Source organism: Peromyscus eremicus, chromosome 7, assembly GCF_949786415.1.
Source record: "Peromyscus eremicus chromosome 7, PerEre_H2_v1, whole genome shotgun sequence".
Lineage (NCBI taxonomy): Eukaryota > Metazoa > Chordata > Mammalia > Rodentia > Cricetidae > Peromyscus > Peromyscus eremicus.
The window spans coordinates 95036922-95064002 of NC_081422.1; the positions used below are offsets into that span (position 1 = coordinate 95036922).

Below are 27081 nucleotides of genomic sequence, written 5' to 3' on the forward strand. Positions count from 1 at the left end.
TGAATGCTATCAGTATGACAAGTGGTTTCCCCACTTAACCACATATATCTTTTTTTACTTGGTTTCTGGAATCAAAACTTCATTTTAACCATTTTCATCACTGGTGTGTTACTTAGGGTACCCATACTCAAGAAAAGATAAACATCCACCAGAGAGACCATTAAAAAATTTGGACATACTTTGAAAACACCACAAAAGGGTTGAGGGGTGACTTAGTATATATGAGAGTTTGGTACACAAGCCTGAGGACCTGAATTTGATCCCAGAACTCACTGAAAAGAAACCTGCTTGGCTATACTTGCGAGACTGAGACAGAAAGATTGTCATGAGTTTGAGAACCATAGAATAAGAATACTATGAGACCTTGCCTAAAAAGAGACAGATAAATAATTTACTTGAGTATGGTGACACACACCTAGAACTCAGTGGTTGCAGGAATATTGGAAAAAATAAATAAGGAAATGTCCCTTAATACTAAGTTACAGCTGAATTTTACTGCTGATTTTAATGAGAAGTGTGTCTTGTTTTTATTTTGTTTTTCTTTTCTGTTTGTTTTGTTTTGTTTTTGAGACAGGGTTTCTCTGTGTAACAGTTCTGGTTGTCTGGGAACTTACTCTGTAGACCAGACTGCCCTCAAACTCACAGAGATGCAGCTGTCTTTGCCTTCCAAGTGCTGGAATTAAAGTTGCACATTTCAACCACCAGGCTTGAGAAGTGTGTCTTGTTAAAGAATTAAAATTACTTAAACATATAGTGAGAAAAATTAAAATTTGATTGAACTCCAAAAAATTTAGTATTCACATTATTTTCTCATATATGTGTGTATACAATATATATATATATATGTATATATAAAATACTTTTTTTTATTTGAGACAGTGTCTCTATGTAGACCTGGTTTCCCTAGCATTCACTTTGTAGACCAGGTCAGCCTCAAACTTAGAGATCCACCTACCTCTGCCTGTTGAGTACTGAGATTAAATGTGTGCACCACCTCACCCCACTCATATTTTTTTTTTAAAGTTAGGGCTAATAACCTGGTGAGAAAAAAGGAAATTAATAACTTTTTTTGAGAAATTCCTTTAGAGTAGGAAAATCAACCCAGAACAAACACACTGAATGCATGTTTGTAGAATTATGAAATTTATGGGTTTTCTGCCACTATTTCATATTGTAAATAAAGTGGATGTTTCTCCATTGTTCGGCCTAAAACATAATTAACTAATGAACAAAGACCTGTGATTTGAATGAAGTGGTAAAATTAGTTTTATAGAAGTACAAGCTAAACTACATATTTCCTTAATTCTCAATAAATGTCTCAAAGGCTTTTGGTTTTGTAAATTATTTTACAATTTCAATTTTTGTTCAGTGTTGGGGTGGGTGCAGTGCCCACAAAGGCCAGAAGGAGGCATCCCAATCTCCTGGAACTTGTACAGTTTCAGATAGTTGTGAAACTCCCTGTAAATGTTGGAAGTCAAACCAGGATGCTCTCTGGAAAAGCAGATGGCGCCATCTCTCCAGCCCTTATTATGCAGTTCCAAATAATTGGCTTCTACATGATTTTAGCTTGTTAAATATGTAAACTAGTTTTTGGCTGTCATAAAAATTAATTTTTATTTAATTCTTTAAAGATCATGCAAGCTAGTGGTACACGCCTTTAGTTTCAGCACTAGAGAGGCAGAGGCAGGTGGATCTCTCAGATTTGAAGGACAGCCAAGGCTACACAAAGAAACCCTGTCTCAAAAAAAAAAAAAAAAGATCGTGCAAGCTTATAATTGTTAAGAGAAATAATTTTTGAACTCTATATTGACACATTGTTTTTTTCTCAGACAATTTGACAGTAGTTGTGATACTGTCAGAAATCTCTAGCTGCCATTGCTTGCATTAGTGCTGAATGTGGTGGGTTTTTATGATACTTGTAGTTAATAATTTCTGTTTTTATAAAAACAATTGAACAAGATATTTATGTTGGAGACCTTTTGCAATGCGGGTATAAAACAGTATTCATAATATTTATATTGGGCTGGTGAGGTGCCTTACTGGATAAAGGTGCTTGAGGCCAAACCTACCAACCTGAATTCAGGCCCTAGGACCTATATGTCAGAGTGAGAAAACTGACTCTTTTAAGTTGACCTCTGGGCTCCACACTCATGCCATGGCATATGTGTGGCTCCTATAAATGTAAATTAAGTAAGTGCAATTTTTAAAATTCTAAGGAAATATTTATATTGGACTTTGAATGTAACCCAGTTAATACACAGCTTTCCTGGCATTCACAAAGCCCTAGGTTCACTTATAAGCAGTGAGTAAAACCACATGTGATCATAGAACTTGTTTGTAATCCCTGCACTTGGGAGGTGAAGGCGTGAGGATCAGAGGTTCAAGGCCATCCTCGGCTACATAGCAATTTTAAGTCCAGGCTTCTTAACATGAGACCCTGTCTTAACAAAGGAAAGAATATAATTTACGTTTGTTGAAAATTAGTTGGGATACATTCCAGGTCTCGGTATAATTCAGAGGTTTGTCTTCCTCTGCCCCCATCCAGTGATGCAATTGCTGAAATTCGAGCCATCTGTATTGAAGAAATTGGAGTATGGATGAAAATGTATAGTGATGCCTTCCTAAATGACAGTTACCTGAAATATGTAGGATGGACTCTTCATGATAGGGTAAGTTGATATCTTTTAGCTTTGATGGAAGAAGTATTTGTCTCCAAACTGGTATGACAGCAATCAAAATTGCAGTAGCTTATTTTTTTAAGAGATGTAATAATATGAAATTTAAGATAATACAAGTAACTATCAATCACAATTCTAAAATTGAAGACAGCACTTTATGTGTCTTCCTTGGATGCAGTGCTATCTTGAATTAATATTGAGAACCTGGTATGTCTGTAATTACAAGAGAATATATGCATTACTACCAAGAAGGCAATAGTCTCCTAATCAAGGATCAAAGGTGATTAATTGTAATAAAAATTAAGTAAGCTTTCTTGTTTATAATTCTGTTGGGTTATATTCCAGTGTGACTTTTTAAGTCAGAGTTAAAGCGAATATGTTAGAGCCCTTGAGTTAAGCCCATTTTAGATTGATGGATCTCTAGCTTTTTAGAAAAAGATTGGGCTTTAAAAGAAATCCTGTGTCATTGATTCCTACATGAGAAATCCTCAAAATAAGTTTGTTTTAAATTGCTGTATTTTCTTTGAATTGTTTAAGATACAACTATTGAGGGCTGGAGAGGTGGCTCAATGGTTAAGAGCACCGACTGCTCTTCCAGAGGACTCGGGTTCAAGTCCCAGCACCCACATGGCAGCTAACAACTTTCTATAACTCCAATATCTGACACCCTCACATAGACGTACATGGCAGGCCAATGCACATAAAATAAAAATAAATTATTAAAAAAAGATAAAACTATTGGAATATTTTTAAAATATTATTACATTTGTAGGTCTAAAGAGGAATTTGGTAATAATAGTTGAAGGCTTCTTTTCTATGTCTTACGCCTGTCAGTGTTTACTGTAAAAATACAGAGTAAGTAAGGAGTGCTGGTGATATGGCTCAGCAAGTAAAGGTGCTTGCTGCACCATCCTTGCAACCTGAATTCCGTGCCTGAAAGGAAGAAGATGAGAGCCAATTCCATAAAGTTGTACTGTGGCTCACACACAGACATCACACATGTGCATGTATAAGCACAAATTAATAATAAACATTAAAAAATTTAGTATTATCGATGTTGAAAATTCCCAACATCATAACAATTATCATTAAGAGTTTTGTGGTCCATTTTTGCTCTTAGAAGTCTTGAATGTGTACAGACATTATCACAGCTTGGTTGCTTAACATACAGATTTTTAGTTACTGACTAAAACATGTTTTTCCCCTCACTCCCATGTCAATACCACATTCAAAGGATGTTATGGGGTTTTATTCCTGAATCCAGATCTTCTCTCAAAAATGTAATCTCAGACTGGATTACCTGTTTGTTTGTTTGTTTGTTTGTTTTTCATGTGTAATCTTCATATGAATTTAGACCTTTCTATTTAAGCCCACTTTAGATTGATTTATGAAAATTTCGTTAGTTTGAGATAATGTAGAATTGCACAGTACCCTCACGTGAATGTATTAATATACTCTCAAAGTAAACAAGTCAGTCATCAGTCTTTATAGAAATTTTTAAGAATGAATTTAAATCTCAATGCTTTTATTCTCTCTCACTTGCATCTCAGTTCTTCCTCTGATCCCCCAAGGGAGTATTTTTTCTACATTTACATAACACTTAACAGTTTTATCTCATCTTTATAAATAACAACCAATTCTGGGAAGTATTAATTTGATGTTGCTTACTGTAAAACAGTCATCAATTTTTTAGTTAAATATTTTTATTTTCTTTTATGTATATGGGCACTTTGCCTGCATGTATCTATTGGCATCTTGCGCATACCTGGTTCCTTAGGAGGTCATAATAGTGTCAGTTCCCCTGGGACTGGAGTTATTGATGTTTGTAAGCCGCCATGTGGGTGCTAGGACTCCAACCAACTAAGGTCACTTTAAGAGCAGTATGCACTCTAAGAAGCAAGACAAACCCATGAGCCCTGCCCCTTTCTGAATGGAGACTAGGAGAAATGGAAGGAGAGTGGGGTGGATGGGAAGGCGGGGTCTGGAAGGAGAAGGAGGGAGAAGAAACTGCAGTCAGTATGTAAAATAAATGAAAAAACAATGTTATTTAAATAAAATTTAAAAAAGAAAAAGGAAGAAGCAATACATGGGAAAACCAACAAAAATATTATGCACACACACTGTATGTGCAAGTCAGAAGAACTTTCCAGAATTGATGCTCTCCTTTCACTGTGGGATCTGGGGATTGAACTCAGATCACCAGGCTTGTTTTTACTGCTGAGCCATCTTGCTGCATTCTGAAAAACTTTCTTTTCCAAAGAGAATTTTTCAGAAGTGTTAATAAAGAATCTATAACAAATATATACAATACTGTAGCTGTATTTACCATATTACCTTTCTGAGTTTCTTATTTCCATAATCATTAAAAATATTTATGGATCAACTAATATAAATTAGATACTGTATTAAATATAACTCAGATTTAAGTGAGGACTTGTTTGTAGTGGCCTATTCAAGTGCTTATGGTACCATAATAAAATTTGCTTTAGAGAATAGTGGTGCCTAAAAAATTAAGTGCCAATGTAGCGTGAATTTTAATTGGTCTTACTAAAATCCCAGAGTCAGATATCAGGGTAAATGCTGAAAGATCAGTGAAGAAAAGGAGCCAGCCACTAGAAAGACTTCTTATCTCTATGGAATCCTCAGACTGAAAAGGGTTTGAGCTCCTGTCTCCTCCCGCCTTATATTACTGTCTCTACCTCCCTAATGCTGGGATTAAAGGCGTTAGCCTCCACCGCCTGGCTCTGTTTCTATTTTTGACTGGATCAGTCTTGTGTAACCCAGGATGGCTCTGAACTCCAGATCTTCCTGCTTCCTCCTCGCAAGTGCTGGGATTAAAGGTGTATGCCACCACTGCCTGGCCTCTATGGTTAACTAGTGACTAGCTCCACAGTATGATCTCCAGGCAAGCTTTATTTGTTAGAGCACAAACAAAATCTCACCACATACCAAAATTGGAATTTTCATTCTAACTAGTTATTTTACAGTTTTCTAAGTTATTAATGGATATTTCCTAATTTAATCCATAGGAAGTTCCTGTGGCATCAGCTAGACACTTAATAGGTGAAATACCAAGATTTGGGAGGGGAGTTAGATAATTAAGAGTTGTCACTGAGAGATATCCATTCACAAGGTGAAAATAAAACTCTATTCATGTCCTTGCTGTACTTAAACTTTTTAAGTCTATGATGCTTGATAAAGGAATTTAGGGTTTTTGGTTGGTTGGTTGGTTGGTTGGTTGGTTGGTTGGTTTGGTTGGTTGGTTGGTTTGGTTTGGGTCTTTGTTTTAAGGCTACATTTGGAAAGAAGTTGATCGTGTTACCTTAAGTTATGACTTTACATTTGAGAACTGTGCTTGCTTCTTTGCTCATCCATCGTTGGTCTCTTTTTATTGTGTATAGTACTTTTTCGGCTCTCCACCTCTCTTGCTGCTTAGAGTACTGTATCCTATGAGCAAGTTTCATAGTTTCTCCACTGCCTTCCCTTTTAACATTGCCACCCTTTACAGTTATTGTACACTGTCTCTGTCCATTTTGTGTTGTTGTGACAGAAGACCTAAAATCTGAACATCCAAGATCAAGAAACTTCCTCTGGTCAGTTCCTAATGAGGGTACTCTGACCACACCCAACATAACAAATGGTAACACTTGTAGAAGTGGATAAACAAGAGCTAACATATTGAGGGGGAAAAAAAGAGACTCAGGAGGGTTTAGGCTTTCTTACATAGCCATCTATTCTCTCAGGAGATAATCTACTAGCATAAAGCTAGTAGTGGTGGCCTAGCTCCATACTACCTTCAGTAGTACTACACTGGGGAGCAGGTTTCCCATACATGAAACTCTGGAGTTAAAGCATTAGTATCCAATAGTATTTCCTGACTGCCTCTAATGGTTAGATGATACCACCTTATCTATACTGCTCTAGTCTTTATCACTATTCTAGAAGCCGAAGTTCCCATTTTGTCCATGCTGATATTTTACCTTAGCCTGGTGGAAAAAAGAGATTTGTGCAGATCATGAAAAGGCCTTCTAACATTACATGCCTTGATTGAGGATAGCTAAAGGCAAGGTGGGAGGCATCCTGCTTCTCCTACTAAGGGAATATGAGCCGCATTTTCAGGCCCACAAATTCTAGAGAATGTTAGGAATTCAAAGTTCTCAGCTAAGTCAACTCAGCTATCCTTTAGAACTGTTTACTTTCATAACTCATTTTTCGGCATAAGAGATTTGCTCTGTGTGTAGTCTGGAATTCTCTCATTCTGCAATTGGGTTTGGCCTTTATTATAATCAGTTCTTTATCTACAAGAGATAAGCATCTCTTTAAATTTTGTCAAAAAAGCACCTTTTGGCTTGAACTGCCCATGTAATGACGAGCCCATCATTTTCTCTTTTTCGTATTTCAGTGTCACTTAGTATCTTAGTTACTTAGGGTTACTATTGCTGTGATAAAATACCATGACCAAATCAAGGTGGGGAGAAAATGGTTATTTTGCGTATTCTTCCTTATTACCATTCATCAAAGATGGTCAGGGCAGGAACCTAGAGGCAGGAGCTGATGAGAGGCTGTGGAGGAGTGCTGTTTAATGCTTGCTCCTTACAGCTTGATCACCCTGCTTTCTTATAGAACCCAACCACAAAGTCTTTCTTTGGACTGCCAGCTCCCAAATAATGACACACGGAGACTTTTTTTATTTATGAATGTTTGGCTTTAGTTCAGGCTTGTTCCCAACTAGCTCTTAAATTAACCTGTTTACATTAATCTACATTTTACCTCTCCTCGGTACCTTACATCTATATGACTTCCTCTGTATCTAACTGGCGAATCCCCTACCTCCCAGAATCCCTATCTCTACATAGAAGTCCTGCCTGTCCTCTCCTGCTAGCTATTGGCCATCCAGTTCTTTATTAAGCCAATCAGAAGGTGTCTTAGGCAAGGAAGGACAGAGACAAATCTTCACACTGTGTGATCAAATACCCCACAACACACCAGCCCAGGGATGGCACCACCTATAATGTGCATGGCCCTTCCATGTCAGTCACTTATTAAGAAAATGCCCTATAGGCTTGCCTATAGCCCAGTCTTATGGATGCATTTTCTCTATTGATGTTCCCTCCTCTTAGATGACTTCAGCCTCTGTCAAATTGACATAAAAATTAGCCAAGTACACTTAGCAGCCACCATTCAATCCTATAGTTCTTACAGTTGTTATTGACCCTATTCCCTGAAATATTTGGATGTTGTACAGCTAGTGTGTATTGCTTTTCACCCACAGGTAAGAATATTAGCAAATACATGGCTATTCTGTATTGGTAACTGTCAACTATCACCATCTTCAAGTAATCTAGTTCAAAGTGTGATCTTAAAAGACTTATTTGGTATCTTCTCCATTAGGCCATGTTGCCCACAAGCCAATCCTGATTTTGAGTTATGGGTCACTTAATGGAGTTGTATTGAGACATGCATCATTTGTCCATTTCATCAGTGTATGAATATATATAGTATATTTATACACAACCTAGATAATATAGATCAATCACTTTACGGGGCCTCTTGAAGTAGACTGAAACCTCAGTAAACATGAAATGTTTGAGGCTGCTGTTAGCTTACCACAGCATAGTGTGTTTTACTATAAATTTCTTAGGTATATGTTCTAAAATAGTAATAAATATATTAGTAGATACATAAGGAAGTAATATAGTTATTATCATTGAATATTTTATATTTTACTGAATTCTATGTGCAAAGCAGTTTGTTAACACCTTCATGACCACAAACACATAAATAATACATTGTACTTATGTTTTAATGGTTTAAAATGCCCCTAGTCAATAAGAACTTTTTGGATCCATAATCGTCTTATACATATTATATATGTAATCCTTCCTTGACCAAAACATCATTTTGCAGTGTGTGATTTTACTGAGGTTTGTATTCAGCTATGCCCAGTAAGAAAGTAAGGAAAGTATAATAAATAAAGGAAATAAACAAAAATGTGCTTTCAGAGTTGTTCTATTCTGTTTTTGTTGTTGTTTATTTCCTCCTATTCAAGGACATTCTTTTAGCATATGATTTCACAAGGAAGATTAGGAAATAGATTATACCTTAGACATATTGCTTAAAGGAAATAAGATTTATTTTATTTATGTGCATGTCTGTGTTTATATGAATGTTTGCCATGTATGTACATGCCTGCAGAGGCCAGAGGAGGTCGTTGGACCCCCCATAGCTGAAGTTACAGGCAATTGAGAGCTGCCTGACATGGATGTTGGGAACTGAACTCAGGTCTTCTGGAAGATCAGCAGGTGCTCTTTACCTCTGAGCCATTTCTTCAGCCCTGGAAACTCTTGTGGCTGGTTCTTGTCTATGGTCAGTTCCCCAGAAAAGGGTACAAATGAGACCAAATATCAGCCAACAAAGACAGAGGCTACAGAGCTAGCCAGGTAAAAGAGATTAGGTGGTGCATCAGTAACATATGCTGTGGATGCTTTAGGTTCCTCCTGAGCCCTTAGAGAAGAAACATCACTTTATTTAGTGATATCTAGAAATTACTTGAAAAAACACTAGCAGTAAAGTGATATATAATCTTTGCAGATTAATTCAGTGACATTTCATTCATTTGTCCCATTAATGGCTATGGAAGATAGTGACATTACAAAAATCTATAAATGTAACAAATCATACCACATTCCACATAATATTTTGTTCCGACTTTCATCAGCATACTCATATATTTCATCCTTAAGAACAATTTTATAAATGCCCGAATAGTGGATGTGTGTGCCATTTCATGTGCAGCTAATAAGCTGGTGAGTTGAAAAATAAAATCTAGTTTTGTTTGATTCCAGAATGGATTGATATTGTCGAAACACATTTCTTCTTTTAGAGCATGGAAACCTCTATCTTATTTGAATTCTTTAATAGTGTTACACAGATTTCTAAATGATATTGAATGTACTCTGATCTACAACATCCTCTGCTCAGATGTAATGACTTTGTTAAGGATACCCTGCTAGGATAGAGATTTAGCTCAGTAGTAGAGTGCAATATTCTGCTAATGAATAGAGAGCATTTCTAAGACTCTTCTTTCTATAGAGTTTGTTTCTGTTTTAAGTAGGCTACTTACCTGTTTTCCTAACTACTCTCTTTTCCTCTCTGTGATGTTGAAAAGCATCCAGTAAATATTGGTTGGATGAAGAAATCATGATCCTTTAATAGAAAGTTTGTATGGGATCATTGTATAATTACAAGCAGAACAAATGAGCATGCCATTTTCTAACTATAACCATAGATTATAAATACAATGTGCCACTAAGGCATATGGACAGAATTTCATCATCAGACATAGTTTTCAAATATTTGAAAAAGGTTTAACTCATTTGTAAGTAACTAAAAATTTTTATTGCATTTTTAATTAAATCTTGTGTTGACCCAGACTAAGGAATTGTTCATTCTCTTCCTATATTAAAGTAGGAAATAAGTTGAATAGTTAGCCTGCGATTTATTTTGTTCTTCATAGAGACTTCATTTTTTTTTTTTTAACTTTTGTGGACTGGAAATGACTGTCTCTTCTGTTTTTCTTTGTATTCCTGAAGCAAGGGGAAGTCAGACTGAAGTGTTTGAAAGCTCTACAAAGCCTGTATACCAATAGAGAATTATTCCCCAAATTGGAGCTATTTACAAATCGATTCAAGGTAAGTGTCAGATGATGAACTTAGACTGTTTTTCTCTTTGCAAATGCTAGTTATACCTACATTAGCATATGGCATTACCATGATGTGTTTGGTTTCTATTTTTTATTACTGTTTTCTTAACATGCCAAGTATTGAGTTTCATTGTGACTTCTTTATTGATCCTTCTCCCCCAACCTTCTCTCCCATTCTTCTGCCTGCCCCCCCCCACCCTCCTATCATCAGTGGACTTCTTTTAGCTTTAATATCATGCGTGTTCTATGCCTAACCACCCCTTCCTCAAAAGCTCTATTTCCACTCTCATGGTCCTTTTTCCAGTGCATGACTTATGCCACATTAACACTTTGATATACATATATAAATATTAAAATATATAGTCTACATATCAGCAAGAATGTGTGTTATTTCACTTTCTGAATCTGTTATCTTCCTTAATAATTTTCAGGTCTATCCATTTTCTTGCAAATTTTCTGATTTCTCTTTCCTTTATAACTGATTAAAATGTTATTGTGTATATGTACTAAACTTTCATAATCTATCAGTTAATAGACATCTAGACTGATTCTATTTCCTTGTAGTTTTGAATAGAGTAACAAGAAACATGGATGTATACGTATCTCAGTAATAAGATACAGTCTTTTTGATAAGTGTCTGAGAAAGGACTAGCACAATCATAATGTTCTTTTTTTTCAATTTTTGAGACCTCCATACTGATTTCCATAATGTGTGTAACAGAGTACATTTCTATGAAGTGTGGATAAGGTCCCCTATCCCCACATTCTTAACATTTATCATTTCCTTTCTTGGTGATAGCCATTTTGACTGTGATGAGGCTAGACTGTTTCCCTGATTGCTAATAGTGAATACTTGAAAAAATATATTTATTTGTCATTTGTATTTCTTCTTTCAAGACCAGTCTGTTTAGTTCATTGGCTTATTTATTGATGGATAATTGTGAAGTTTCACTTTCAATTTTTATAGTTCTTTTTTTGGGGTGGGGGCGTGTTGAGACAAGGTTTCTCTGTGTAACAGTCCTCGCTGTCCTGGATCTCACTTTGTACACCAGGGTGGCCTCAAACTCACTGAGATTCGTCTGCATCTGCCTCCCAAGTGCTGGGATTAAAGGTGTGCACCACCACCGCCCGGCTTATTCTAGTTACTTACCCCTATCTAAAGTAAACTGCCAAAGATTTTCTACCATTCTGTAAGCTGTTTTCCCTTACTATGAGGGAGCTTTTTAACTTCAGGTAATCATATTTGTCAATTCTTTAGGCTGTTTGCTGTGCTACTCAGAAAATTCTTGCCTATGTCTATATCTTGAAGTGTTCCCCCCTCAGTAATTTCAGTGTTTCAGATTTTAAAATCTCTAATCCATTTTAATTAAAGAGATGAAGATCTAATTTCATACTTATGCAAGTGGATATCCTCTTTTGCCAACATCATTTGTTGAATACACTGTGTGTCTTTGTTTTGTTTTATTTGACAACTTTGTAAAATATGCCTGTGTGTGTTTGTTTCTGAGGCCTTTGGTCTGAACAGCTGTTTTTTGTCCCAATACCTTGCTGTTTTTTCACTATTACTATGTAGTATAATTTGAAGTCAGGTATTGTGATGTCTCCAATATGGTCCTTCCTGCTTAGGATTACATTTTGTATAATATTAATTCTGCCAACCAGAGGCATCTAAGGCAGTGGTTCTTAGCCTGTGGGTTGCAACCCTTTAGGGGTCAAATGACCCTTTTACAGGGATCACATAAGACCATCGGAAAACAGCAGATATTTATTACTATCCATAACGATGGCAAAAATCACAGTTATGAAGTAACAATGAAAATAATTTATGGTTGGGGGTCACCACAACACGAGGAACTGTATGAAAGGGTTGCAGTGTTAGGAAGGTTGAGAACCACTGATGTTAGGTCTTTTTATCATCTAGTATCTTCAGTTTATTTCTTCAGTGTCTTACATTTTTTCTTTGTTGAGCTCTTTGACTTCATTGTTTGGTTTGATTACTACGTGCTTTTTTTCATGGTGGAGTGGGCTTATATGCCATGACACAGTGTGGAACTATAAAGACAACTCTTTTGACTTGGTTTTCTTCCCTTCACCTTTACATGGGTCCCAAGGATTAAACTCAGGTTGCTAAGCTTATTAAACAATGCTTTTATTGACTGAACCTTCTCATCCTCTGATCCCTTTTGAGTTTATTGTGAATGAGATCCACCCCCGACTTCTTTTCAGCAAATTACTTATTGGTATATCAATAAGTATTGGATTTTATGTTGATTTTGTATCCTGCAATTTTACTGAATTTATCAATCTGTTTTCTGGTGACATCTATAGTGTGTTAAGCATAATATCATATTATCAAATAGGCATATTTGACTTTTTTCTTTACAGCATTTTTTTCTTTTATATCTTCTCTTGTCTTGCTTTTCCAACTAAGCCTTAAGCTCAGACTGAGTGAAGAGAGGAAGCACCCTTTCTTTTCCGTGATTTTGGGAAAATGCTCTTTCCCCCATCTAATATATTATTGACAATAGCTTTGTCGTATATAGCTTTTCTTTTTTTTTTTTTTTTTTTTTTTTTCGGTTTTTTGAGACAGGGTTTCTCTTGTAGCTTTGCGCCTTTCCTGGAACTCACTTGGTAGCCCAGGCTGGCCTCGAACTCACAGAGATCCACCTGGCTCTGCCTCCCGAGTGCTGGGATTAAAGGCGTGCGCCACCACCGCCCGGCAGCTTTTCTTATTTTGAGGTATGCTCTTTCTAATTTCTTGAGGACTTTTGTCATGAAAAAATATTCAACTTTGGCAGATGCTTTTTCTACTTCTATGGAGATGATCTTGTGATTTCTTTTATGTCTTAATTCTGTCATGTGGTGTATTGGTCATTGATATGCATATGTTAAAACCAGCCTTGTATCACTGGGTTGAAACCAATTGTTTATGGTGTAGGATCTTAATGTGTTTTTTAATTTGATTTCAACGTATTTTCATTTTTGTTGTTTTTGCTGTATGTTTATCTAGTTTTAGTGTCAAGATAATCCTAGCTTGATAGAATGAATATAGTAAATATTCCATCCATTTTTGTTTCATGGAGCATACTGAGAATGGTTAGCAGTAGATCTTTAAAAGTTTCATAGAATTCAACACTGAATACATCACTCTTAGGCTTTTGTTTTTGGGGAATCTTTCTGTTGCTGCTTCAGCCTTGCTGCTTATAATGTGTAACTGTAATTTGGGTAGGTCATATGAATTTAAATTTTTATCCTTGTTTTTTTCTAGCTTTCCAGCTTTTTGAAATAAGTTTTCAAAGTGAATACTGAAGATCTTCTAGATTACATTGGAATCTGTTCAAACATCTCCCTTTTAACCTCTAATTTTATTGACTAGGTCTTCTCTTTCTTTTGGTTCCTTTGGCAAGAGTTTTTAGTCAGTCTTATTAATCTTTTTAAAAAACAACAGCTCTGATTAATTCTACTTATCATTTTAGACTACTATTTCATTAATTTTTTCCCTAATTATTTCTGTGTACTAGTTTGTGTTTGGCTTCTTGTATTTCTAAAGCCTTGGAGATGTATTGAGGTGTATTTGGGGGGGTTATTTATTCTAGATCTCTGACTTTTTAAATGTGAGCTATAAACTTTATTCTTAGGACTATTTAGGCTATCTCCCAGAGAAGGATCTGATAGGTCATGCTATGATTTTTACTTAGTTCTAGTGATTTTCTAATTTCCTCTCTTGTTTCTTCAGTGATCTACTGTTCATTCAAACATCTTTCATCCAGTCTTCAAGTATATGTGCCGTTTTTTGAAGTTTCTCCTGCTGTTAATGTCTATTTTTTTGTGCTATGATCTGATTATATTTTAAAATTATTTAAAATTTTTGTGTATTTATTAAATCTTTCCTTTTGGCTTACAATTTTCTAAACGGCTCTGTGTACCATAAAGAATCTTATCCCTCTACCTGTTGTACCGAATATTGTAGATATGTAGATGTATATCTGTTGGTTTTAATTTCCTCCTTTTCCTAATGATTTTGTATGTGTTATTTTATATGAATTTTCCTGTCAGAATGTCTTTGCTTGGATTTATGTTCAGGGCAGAGGAGGCAGGAGAGTCAATTACTATTAAAAAAAAAAAAAATACAGTGGTTTGACAGCATTCCCTGAGTTAGCTGCAAGAGATACTTACTCACTTCAAGACTTGTGTCCCATGAGGTTCAGGGATGGTTGTATCCAGTGTTAGGTTCACTGGGGTCCTTGGAAAGAAGAAACAGGTACTCTAGGATGAATTTAGCCTTCTGAGGCTACAGGGGAGTCAGCCTCTGATGAACTGACTCACTGTAGCTCTGCAAAGGGCTTTTTTATTGTTATACAATTCACACCTTTAGAAAGTCAATTTCCGTATACCCAAACCTTTATCTAAACTCCCCAAAGAGACAATGCCAATGTGAATTCCAAAGTCACAAGACATCTCAGTTTGCTGAGTCTTCTTGTAACCAGGTTTTGCATAGGCTTTGAACCATTAGGAAACTCTCAGATAAGATTTACATACTTTAAACAGAAGGTACCAGACACAAAAGGCAGCTCAAAGCTAGGTGCTAACACTCTGGAATCAAACCAGCTGCAGCTGCAGAATGCTGCAGGATCTCCCATAACAAGGGGCTCCGCTCCATGCAGTACTAGGATTGGAGGAAATTAATAAGGGTGTTTTTTGTTTTGGGGGGATTTTTTGTTTGTTTTTTGCTAAGGGGATCAATTTTAAGAAGTGAAGTGGGGGAGAAAAAGAAAGGGCAAAAACTAACAGTGAGAAGAAGGAAGGCACATGGATTAAAGATAGGCAAAGCAGTATAGAAAATATTCTATATTAGGATTAGAGAAAGGAAGGAGGAAACCAAAAGCTTTATCACCAAGATTCAAGTTACACATCTGAATACTTTTTAACCAAAAAAGAAAGATTTAAAATAATTTATACACACACACACACACACACATGGGCTGGAGAGATGGCTCAGCAAGTAAAGATGCTTGCTGCCAAGCCTGATGACCTGAGATTTCCCTAGAACATGGTCGAAGAAGAGAACTCCCCAAAATTACACATTGACCTCTGTGTATATGCAGTCAAACACATAAAATAAATAAATGTAATTTTAATGATTAAAATAACAATGATCAAGAAAAAGAAATAGAAAATATGCCCTGGATTAATGTGCTTTTTATTTTATTATTGGTATTATATCAGGCTCTGTAGGTAGAGAATTATGAATAGGCTGTTAGTATCAATAATTCAAACAAGTTAAGTATGCCTATCCAGAGAGAATTTCTGTGGCGAAAGGTCACTTCCTTCCAGATTTCCCCAATCTAATCTTCCTAGACTGTCCCTGTCATTGGTCCTTTGGAGATAATTTGGTGTGTATATGGCTTTCTGTGCCTGAGGCTCTGAAGGAGTATGAAGGGCTAGCTAGTTCTTCCCTCAGACTTTCCACAGTGAGGGGTGCCTTGTCCTCACTAGGAGGGCTGTGGAGGTACTGAGTCTGTCTCAGTTTGAGACTAGCTCACCTACTTGTGCTGCTCTTGCCAGTCTGTGCTGGTTAGGGACTGGTTAGGGACTCCAGGTACTACCAGGATGCTACAGCATATCCAGGGTTCTGCTGTGTTCTTCCTGTAGTCCATATCTCTTGCTCTTTAGAGATGGTTGAGCCTTACAGATGTCTACATTTTAGACCCCTTTAACTTTTCGTGTTGCTGTGTCGAGAACTTGATGTTCTCCACTCTCCTTTTTGGTCACACCAAATTTAAACTTCCGAGTTCTCTCCCTCTCCCTCTCCCTCTCCCTCTCCCTCTCCCTCTCCCTCTCCCTCTCCCTCTCCCTCTCCCTCTCCCTCTCCCTCTCCCTCCCTCTTCTCTCCCTTTCCCTCTCCCCCTCCCTCCCCTCTCCTTCTTTCTCCCTCCCTCCCTCCCTCCCCCTCCTTGCTGTGTAGTCCCTTTCCAGTCAGTGCTCAGAGCTTTGTGTAGCTGGGTCCATACCTACTCTTACTTCTGTTTTTGATAGCTCATTCTTATATTTCTGTATCAGTGACTTTTTATCTTGACTTTCTTCTGTACAGTCTCACACACATGACTTCTAACTACCATATTGCCACCATTTACCTGTTTTTTTTTTAAATAAACTCATATGAAATAGATGAATAAATCTGCTTCATGGCATATGGACCCAACAGGAGTTCTTATTTATAGCTTTGAAGGAACTTTCTTGCTTAAAATGAGAATTTCTCTGTATAAAGAGTTTTTGAAATATGTTAATTTTGTAACTGAAGGTTACAACATACTTGACATGTATGTTTTAGTTTAGGAAATGCCAGTTAATGAAAAACATTTTCAGCTACACCTTTAATCACATCACTGGGGACAAAGAGGTGGATCTCTGTAAGTTCTAGGTCAGCCTGGTCTATATAGTGAGTTTCAGGCTAATCAGTACTACATAGTAAGCTTCTATCTCAAAGAAACAAACAAAAAACCCATACCACACTTGTATAATATGGTTTCAAGAGTAAAAATTCCCAAGCCAGGCATGATAGCACATGCTTTAACCCCAGCACTTAGGAAGAGGCAAGGCAAATGAATCTCTATGATAGTTTGAGGCCAGCCAAGGCTACATAGTAAGATGCTGTTTAAAAAAAGGAAAGAAAATAGTGGAGACTTCCTGCTTTATCTTTCATGGTTTTGCATATATGCCTTAGAATACCTTAAGCTTTTCTTGGCTCATTTATATTCAAGGTTGATTTGTTTATAACTTCTTTCAGGATCGCATTGTATCAATGACTCTTGACAAAGAATATGATGTTGCTGTGGAAGCAATTCGATTGGTTACTCTGATACTTCAGTAAGTATAGTATCTGTTAACAGTTTAATCTTTTGGTAGTTAATACTTTTTTCTGGATTACTACATCAAATAAGTACTTCATATGAGGGATCCACTTTTATTTTTTAAGGTTCTGTTTATAACCAAATGTATTTTAGGTGGTGTTTTTATTTTGAAACATGGTCTCACACTGCAGCCTAGGTTTGGAACTTGCTATGTAATGTAGACTAGCCTCAAGTTGGAAAAATTCTTCTTCCTTGACTTGCTGAGTTCTAGGATTATAGATATGAATAGTTCTTGAACTGATGTTTGTTTCCTCCAGGTAAAAGTTGCTTTGTGTAGTTTAGGAAAGTTAGCTATGAAATGTCATACTTTGCTATTTAAAACAAAAGCTCAAAGCTTCAAAATGAAAAGGTTTTCAAATAGAAATTTTATGAACATAGAAGTGAAAGAAATTAAACAAGACTATTTCATCAATTTTTAAAGTTTTAAAGAGATAAATGATTTTATAGCTTTATAAGTGTTTACTGAGCTAGAAAAATTCTGTTAGATAATGTGGGTTCTAGTAAAGTTGTTTTTTAAAAAATTCCCTTCTTGCAGGGCAGTGGTGGCACACACCTTTAATCCCAGCACTCGGGAGGCAGAGGCAGGCAGATCTCTGTGAGTTTGAGGCCAGCCTGGTCTACAAAGTGAATTCTAGAAAAGGCGCAAATCTACACAGAGAAACCCTGTCTTGGGGGGGAAAATAATTCCCTTCTCACTGCTTTGATAATACATCTGTCCTGATTTGGGTATCTGCTGCTCAAATGTCAGAATTTGCTTGGTTTCCTTTTTCTATGTCTTAATACCATGCTTTTTATCATTGTAGCTTTCTAATATCATGTGTTATACATGAGACCTCCTGTCTTACTAGATGATTCTCTCCTCTAGCTTTTAAATCTTACTTGGCTAATTCTCATAATTTTTTCTATTATGGGAATTTTTAAAACATACATGTCAAATGCCTTTGATGTGGTTTTGAATGTAAGAACTGTACAATGGCTGGGTGGTGGTTGCACATGCCTTTAATCCCAGCACTTGGGAGGCAGAGCCAGGCAGATCTCTGAGTTCAAGGCCAGCCTGGTCTACAAAGCGAGATCCAGGACTGGCACCAAAACTGCACAGAGAAACCCTGTCTCGAAACAAACAAACAAAAATGAACTGTACAATGGGCCTGACAATGGTGGCTCACACCTTTAATCTCAGCATTCGGGAGGCAAAGGCGAGTAGACTATCTCTGAGTTCCTGTCCAGTCTGCTCTACAAAGCTAGTTCTATGACAGTCAGATACAAAGAAACCCTGTCTTGAAAAACAAAACAAAACAGAAAAAGACTGGATGATGCCTGCCTTTAATCCTAACAGTGTTGTAGGACAGCCAGGGCTACATTAAACAATCGTATTTTGTAATGTTATAAAAGAGTAAAATTTTCATTTCATTTTTTTTTTTTCATTTCTGTCTTCAGATATTTAAGTGTGTTTTATATGTAAGGTTTATGCATTTATATATGACCACAATGGTGTATATTTTTTACATAAGCTAACTATTAAATACTATGTAGTTTTATTGTCATTATTAGCATTTAGTATTTTGTACTTAATTATTGCAAGGTAAAGAAACCTTTAATTTTATGTTGATCTTATGTACAGCATATTAGAACTCCTAAACATGTAATATTTTCTTGATCCTGTTGCTTTTACCATGTAGATTAGAATAGTATGGACAAATGATTTCAGCTTCCTAACATTATAATTCATATTTCCTTACCTTGTCTGATTGCATAGCCAAGACCTTCTGCTTTATTAATACTATCCTTCATAGCAGATATTTTTTGTTTTGTTATTGAAGTAATTTAAAATTTTATTTCTGTGTTATATTTTTATAAATTGGTTATTGGATGTGTTTGTTTTATTTTTACTTGTACTGGGAACATAGCCCAGGGCCTGGTATTCCCTATACAAGTACTAGGTGTCTAAGCTACATGCTCAGTCTAAGTATATTTTGATTTATGGTGAAAATTTTTCTTTATTCTGAGTGCTGTAGGATTTTTTAAATTTATTAATTAGCCTGAATTAATATATCGCTAATTTAAACCGCTTTTACTTGAATAAATTGTATTTGAACATATCATACATTGTTTTACTTAACTACGACATTACAGTAGATTGCTTTATATGTATGTTCATGAATAAATTGACACAATTTTAACCAAAGTAATTTTTAATTAATAGTTAGAAACAAAAATATGTGTAGAACTGGTAGCATAACTCCCTGGTAGAGTGCTTTACTAGCATGTGCATAGCCCTGGGTTTCACCTCTATTCACTGCAAAAGGATAATCTAAAAAATTTCCATATTAAAGGAATAAAATGATTTTTGTCATATATTGTTGCTTGATATGCTTCATATACTATGCTACGCTATATGCTATGCTGCACATATGGTATGCTTCAATACATATATACTAATGTGATTTTTTTTTACCCTAATATACCATTCTTCCTAATCATTTCTGAAAATTTCATTCCTTTTAAAAACATATTTTAGCCGGGCGGTGGTGGCGCACGCCTTTAGTCCCAGCACTTGGGAGGCAGAGGCAGGCGGATCTCTGTGAGTTCGAGGCCAGCCTGGTCTCCAAAGCGAGTTCCAGGAAAGGCGCAAAACTACACAGAGAAACCCTGTCTCGCAAAAAAAAACATATTTTAATATACTAAGCTGAATTACTTCTTTCAAGAGTGTTTTCAAACCTTCCAAGACCTTGTTTGGCCGGAGGGAAAGTCTTCTTTTTGCCATAAACTTAGAAAATAGGTTGTCTAATTTCAAAAATCTCTATAGAATTATTTCCCTGAATTTTAACTGGACTAGAAAACAGAAAATATCTGATGTTTTACAGATATAATTGTGGCCCTCTAACTGTGTCTTGCCTAAAGCATTGGTTATGTCTATTTTTTTATACATTCTTCAGAGATCTCTGACTGCTCTAGAAATTTGTCATTACAAATATCTCATAGAGGGCAATGAATCCTTTGTCTCTTCTACATTGTCACCCAGAGCCTGACTTTCAAATTTTCTATGTTTAATCTACTTTACCCTATAGACAATTTTATTGGGCAATGTCTTTTAAAACTATCCAAGCAGGCTCAATTTTAATATCCCATATATGGCCTATAGGAAACCAAGAGCTTACGGGTGGAGGAAGAATGAATTCCTCAGTGCCCTCCAGCCCTTATGTGTTTCTCTGCTTCTGTGGACTCCTTCAGTCAGTCTTTTTCTTTTCGAACTCTTTATGGCCTTGCTGTGTACCAGTTCATAAACATAACCTAAGGATATATTTTATAAAGTTTTCATAGTTTTCTGTGACTTGATATGTATTACTGGCTAGAGAGAGGACTCAGCAGTTAAGAGCACTGCCTGCTATTCTAGAAGACCCAGTTTCAGTTCCCAGCACCCACATGACAGCCTACACTGTAACTCTAGTTCCAGGAGATCTGACACTCTTTTTGAGCCTCCACATTCACCAGGCTCACATATGGTACACAGACATATTCAGACAAAGCACCCATACCCATAAAAAAATAAATAAATAAATAAAATCTGTAAAGGTTTTATTATTCTCTTAACACTGTTTCATATTTTTTTTAAAAAAGTCATGTGTATTGATGCAATTTCACAGTGTCCTAATTTTATTTAGCTTAGTTTTTTACTTGATAATGAGCTAAGAATCAAAGTTTAGCTTACCAGTCTCTTATAGAATGTGCATGAAATGACCTGGCTTTACTTCTCTTGACATGTAGGATTAGTGGTAAACCTTCCTAAATGACAGGTAAAATCACATTTTATCTCCCATTATCAACTCCTTTAAATATTTTTGTGCCATCTGTCAGTTCTGCTACTTTTTTCCTGTTTTTCCAACAAAGTCTTAAACAACCTGGCTCAGTATGGCCTCAAACTCTCTCTCTTCCTTTCTCAACCTCTGGAGTGGTGGGATTACAAGCATAATTCTACATTTGTAGAATATTTTATGAGTTTGTATTTCTGAGATGTAACTTTAAATTGGTTTTTTTCCTCCCTATGTGTTTACTTTTCCTGAGGCTATTTTCCCATTTGGCTGATAATACGTAATTTGTTTCAAGAGCCTGAGCCTGTTGCCTCTCCTTAAAATTCAGGGGATACAAGTTGGGCATTTATACAGACATCCTAACCTAGCAACTCTTCCTTAGCAGTCTTGAAGCCTATTTGCCTGAGTTAGTCTTTGGCCCTGAGGATAAGAAATGGATAGCTGTATTAAGTTAGTTCTCCTGGACCTAGTGTTCCCTTCTAGTGTCTGTAGATAATAAGACTGTTCCCTGCTTATACTATACTATCTGCCTCACCATAAGGGAACAAGCATTGGTGGGATGGCAGGGAGAATATATTTAAACACTTTTAGTTTGTCTGCCAATTTGACATTTATGGTTTTCAGCCAAAACTACAGTTTTCTCCTTGGAATTGATTTAACCACAGTCCTTTGCTGCCAAGAGCATTCTGATTTTTATTTACTAGATTTCTGAAGATCTTGGGTCCTAGGTCATCTATCTACATTTGAGAATCTATGAAATAAACCTATAACTCTGTATGTTACCAGGGTCCTGTGCAGCCCAGTAATTATGTATTCAAATTAACTTAAGCTATAATCATATTTATCATTTAAAAATATATTAATCATCAGAAAATGAATGATTCATTTTTGGGATAAACTGCTTCAAACACATTTTGACCATTTAAGAAACACAGAATTATGAGTAAATAAAAAATGAGTAAATGACAGGAAAATTGTGTTATTAAAGGAATGGCTGGGACTGGCAAGATGGCTCAGTTCATAAAGAGGTTTGCCACCAAGCCTGATGACCTGAATTGAATCCCAAGGCCCCACATGGTAGAAGAAAAAAACCGTCTCTCACAAGTTGCCCTTTGACCAAAGGACGGCTATACACACAAATAAATAAACCAACAAATGTAATATTTAAAAGAATGGCTGTATTTAGTGGGAAGACTAACATTGTAAAGAGGTGATAAAATACAATTTTGTTGATACAGTTCTAGGAAGTAAAGTTACCTAGCATGATTAGTTGTATGAAACAAGGACAAATATATTCCTTAAGCATGTTTAAAAAAGAAATAAAAGCTTTGTGTATATTTAAAGAGCATGCTTAGTTGGTCTGATACGTACTCTGAGATACTGACTATCGTTATCTATGGATACTTCACATGGAAAAAGTTTGAAATTTTTCTTTTATCTGAATTTTATATAGTGAATACATTTATAATTAGTGGGAAATAATACTTTTACAGTAATAGAAAGCTAAAATCTGTGTTTTCAGCTTTTATAATCGCTTTACAGAAATTAAATGAGGGGTCACGTAAATCAAAAGTTCCTGTGGTTCTGATGTTACTACTTTACATTTTCAGTGGAAGTGAAGAAGCTCTTTCCAATGAAGACTGTGAAAATGTTTACCATTTGGTGTATTCAGCACATCGCCCTGTTGCTGTGGCAGCTGGAGAGTTCCTTCACAAAAAGTGAGTCAGTTATCTTGCAAACAAGGCTCCACTTGTGTACTGAAAAAAGAGAGTTCAGTTGTTAAAAGCACTTACTAATAATCTTCAGTAGTGGAAGAGACTGAACATAGGACTTAAAATATCCTCTTCACTGTGCTTGAACGCTCTCATAGCTTTGTAGCCTGTTTCCTGTATCATGGCTCACATCTGGGAGAGTGGTGAGCCTTGTGTCATGTTCCTTTTCAGTGAAATCTGAAATACGGTTCTTAGCCGAGTATAGGAATAGACTTTTAAAGTTTATGAAGTCTTGTTTCTTTTCAAAATCTCAGCTCATGCCTTTGCTACGTGTATTATATAATCATGAAGTTGTACCCCCTTGCAAGTGTCTTCCACCTTTTCATGGCTTCTTTTCATTGTTTCCTTGGGAATCATTATTGTGATGTATTACGTAGTGATTCTGAGAGCTATGTATATATTAAAGTTGATATTATTAAGTTACTTCTAATTTTTGGCTGACTATAGCACTTAACTAGAGTGAAATTCACTTTCTGATTGTGAACTATTATATATATTGTGTAATTTATTAGTGAATTAATTTATTCGGTTGTGGGCAAAGGGGAACCTAAAGGTCCATTACATGTACTAATTTATGATTCTACAGAAGCATAATAAGACATGCACTGTGCATCAGTTCTACATGGATGATAAGCTATGATAATAAGCAGGCTTGGCATCCTACAGTATCTAATTTGGTGTTGCAACAGTGTTCTAGTCTATTACTACTCATAATGAGAAAAGTTTTCTGTTTAAAATCTTTCTTAAATAGTAGCTAGCTGCTAGTACATGTTGATAATGAAAGTGAAGAGGAAGAATTAAAGGTTTTCGTTGACCTCATGACCACTCACACATGCCAGGCAAGCATTCTACTACTAAGCTACACCCCAGCCTTCTTAGGCACAGATTTTAAAATAGCAATGGCTTTGCCAGTTACTCTGACACCTTTGGCTAATAGAATAAGGGAATTTCCATATTCTTCTTGGGATATTGTATGCCACAAACGTCAAGAGTATATCGGTATCTGCCCTTCCTTCCTCAGAATATTACAGTGTATTTGGCCTCTGTTGTCCACTTAACTTTTCAAACTGTTTTATGATTTTAGAAGGAATTTATTGCTTCTATAGCTTCACTAAGAACATCAAGAACTTGGTTTAATACATATATCACCTATATTATATATATATATGATAGAGATCATAAGCTACAGACATTTATTTTATTATATGACTGAGTTTAAAATATTTACTAGAAGCCGGGCGGTGGTGGCGCACGCCTTTAATCTCAGCACACGGGAGGCAGAGCCAGGCGGATCTCTGTGAGTTCAAGGCCAGCCTGGACTACCAAGTGAGTCCCAGGAAAGGCGCAAAGCTACACAGAGAAACCCTGTCTCGAAAAAAAGAAACCAAAAAAAAAAAAAATTTGCTAGAAATTTTAATTAGAATATTTTACATGACAGTTCAGAATAGGTAGCCTCTACTCTGTCTTATTTCTTTGTGAAAATCAGCCTAATTCTTACGCAAATTATGAAAGCTTTTTCTATTAATGCTTACAAGCTCCTCTCAGAAAAATTCAAAGCTGGGTGGTGGTGGCGTATGCCTTTAATCTCAGCACTCAGGAGGCAGAGGCAGGCAGATCTCTGTGAGTTAAAGGCTAATGTGGTAGACAGAGCGAGTTCCAGGACAGCCAGTGTGGTTAAACAGAGAAATCCTGTCTCAAAAAACAAAAAATAAAATAAAAAAATTCACATTTTAGTAACTTCATCTTTAATAACTAATTTTAGCATTTTTCTACAATTTATATAATAAATATTAAAATACTAATAAGCAAGCTGTAGTACAGCCATAGAATTTTCATTATTAAGTTTTGGTGTGCACATAGTCCCAACGCTTCAGGAGGTTGAGATAAGAAGAGGATTGTGCAAGGCGGTGGTGGCGCACGCCTTTAACCCCAGCACTCTGGAGGCAGAGGCAGGCGGATCTCTGAGTTCGAGGCCTGCCTGGGCTACAGAGTGAGTTCCAGGACAGGCTCCAAAGCTACACAGAGAAACCTTGTCTCGAAAAACCAAAAAAAGAAAAAGAAGAGGATTGCTTGAATCCAGGAGTTGAAGGCTGCCATAGGCCACATAGCAAAAAGCAATTTAAAAAAAAAAAAAAAGGTGCATAGTGCATACATGCACAGTCTTATATCTTATAGTATATAAATACTATGTAATCAACAAGAATCATCAAAAATTGTAAGATGTGTCTAAAATGAATATTTAATTGCACCAAAAATTCTACATTTCTTAATTTTTGAGAATATAATATAATATTATAATCTTCCCTTTCCTCCCTCCAGACCCATCCATGTACCTCTTCTTGCTTTTTTTCAAATTAATGGCTTCTTTTTTTATGTGTATATTTAGAAACACACACATATGTATATACACATATACATGTGTGTGTGTGTGTGTGTGTGTGTGTGTGTGTGTGTGTGTGTTATATAACCAGCTCAATCTGAATAGTGTTTTTCAAGTATGTTTTGGGGCTGACCATTAGATCTTGAATAACTAGTTGACATGCTCATCTCTGGGAATGACTATTTCTACCACTCTCATCATCCCTTAGTTGCCTGTAGTACTTTGTATAGGGTTGAGGCCTTGTGGCCTTTCCTCTGTCTGTTTTGGCTTGTCTATTGTTGTTGTGTTTGTTCATGTCATGTTTAGGCCATCATGTTGGTAAGACATTATGAATATAGATTCTGAGATTAATAGGAGACACAGTCCCTGATCCTCTGACTCTCACAATCTTTACACCTTCTCTTTCACAATATTTCCCTGAGCCCTTAGGTGGTAGCTGTACTCATTGGGATTGGACTCCACAATTCTGTATTTTGATAGGTTGTGGCTTGTTGTAATTGTCTCCATCTGTTACAAAGAGAGATTTCCTTAATGGAGGGGTAGGACTACATTTATCTGTGACATATATTTAGAATGTATATAGTTAGAGATTATGCTAGTTTAGTAAAGTAAGTGGTATTTATATGGGCTCCTCCTCGAATCATGACTTTACTAGTCCTAGATAGTTAGTTTAGTTTCTAATACCAGGCGTGGTTTCCCTCTCGTTGAGGCGGGTCTTAAGTCCAACTAGAAATCTGTTGGTTACCTCCAAGGTTTAAATGCTATTACTGCACTCTTAGGATTATATAACTTGCCATGCCAGTTGTGATTTACGAGCATCATATCTGGGTAAGATTGTTGGCTGCCTCCCTCCACTGGAAATTGACATGGTACCTTCTGGTACCTTCAAAGCTAGTCTTCAGAGAAGAGGCATTAAGATCAGTTCCAGTTCAGGGGTCTCTGTGCTGTGTCTAAAGTGCATAGTATCTTCAACAATAGGAACTTACCTTCCATCTCTTGGTGGCTACCAGGGGCAATACTAATAGTCTGTGTGTTTTAGCAATCTCTTGAACAACCTTGACTAAAAATAAAAACAAAAAGAGGACTTCTCAAACCTAATGTTGGGATTTTTGTTAGGTAGCTTTTGGCTTTTGGAGGGAGTGTTGTAAGGAATTTCATCTAAACTATGTACATGTATTGAGGCACATACCTAAGATATTCCAGGGTTTTGTTGTTATTTGTTAAGAGTTAATAGTATAATTCCTTCTGACTTTTTCAGACATCCTTACTGTTATTTTACCCTTCTTCCTCCTTTTTCTGTATTTATATTCTCCCCCTCTCCCTTACTAGAGCTCTCCCTTTTTTCCCATTTCCCTGACAGATCACTTACACCCTTTTATTCCCCTCTGTTACTCCCTCATACTCCTACCCCAGCACTGGCATCTTTTTACTTTCCTGGTTTCTGTAGTTACTGCAGGATAGAGTATCACATTTGAAGATTTGTAGCTAGGAGACTCCGATGGGAGAGAATCCATGATATTTATCTTTTGGGGTCTGAGTTACCTCACTCAATATAATCTTTTCAAGTTCTATACATTTACCTTCAGATTTAATGATTTCATTTTTCTTTATAGTTTAATAGTATTTCATAGTGTATATGTACCATATTTTTGTTATCCATTTGTCAGTTGGAAGACATATAGGTGGTTTTGATTTCTTAGCTTTTGTGAGTAGAGAAACAGTGAACATAGCTGAGTAAATATCTGTGGAGTATAGGGTAGAGTCCTTTGTACATAGGCCAAGTTGTGGTGTAGCTGGGTCATAGAATAGATTTATTTTTAGCATTTTGA

The 27081-nt window shown here is 36.2% G+C and overlaps 1 protein-coding gene across 3 annotated transcripts in view; it reads left to right on the forward strand.

Annotated features, from left to right (window-relative positions):
* Stag1 (STAG1 cohesin complex component) overlaps nt 1-27081 on the forward strand; it is a 322421-nt gene that overhangs the window by 201998 nt on the left and 93342 nt on the right. For all 3 annotated transcript variants that reach the window (XM_059268454.1, XM_059268455.1, XM_059268456.1), the window contains 4 exons: nt 2546-2669; nt 10271-10369; nt 17168-17247; nt 22711-22818. In XM_059268454.1, coding sequence (XP_059124437.1) covers nt 2546-2669; nt 10271-10369; nt 17168-17247; nt 22711-22818 — 411 coding nt within the window. The remainder of the gene's footprint in view (nt 1-2545; nt 2670-10270; nt 10370-17167; nt 17248-22710; nt 22819-27081) is intronic.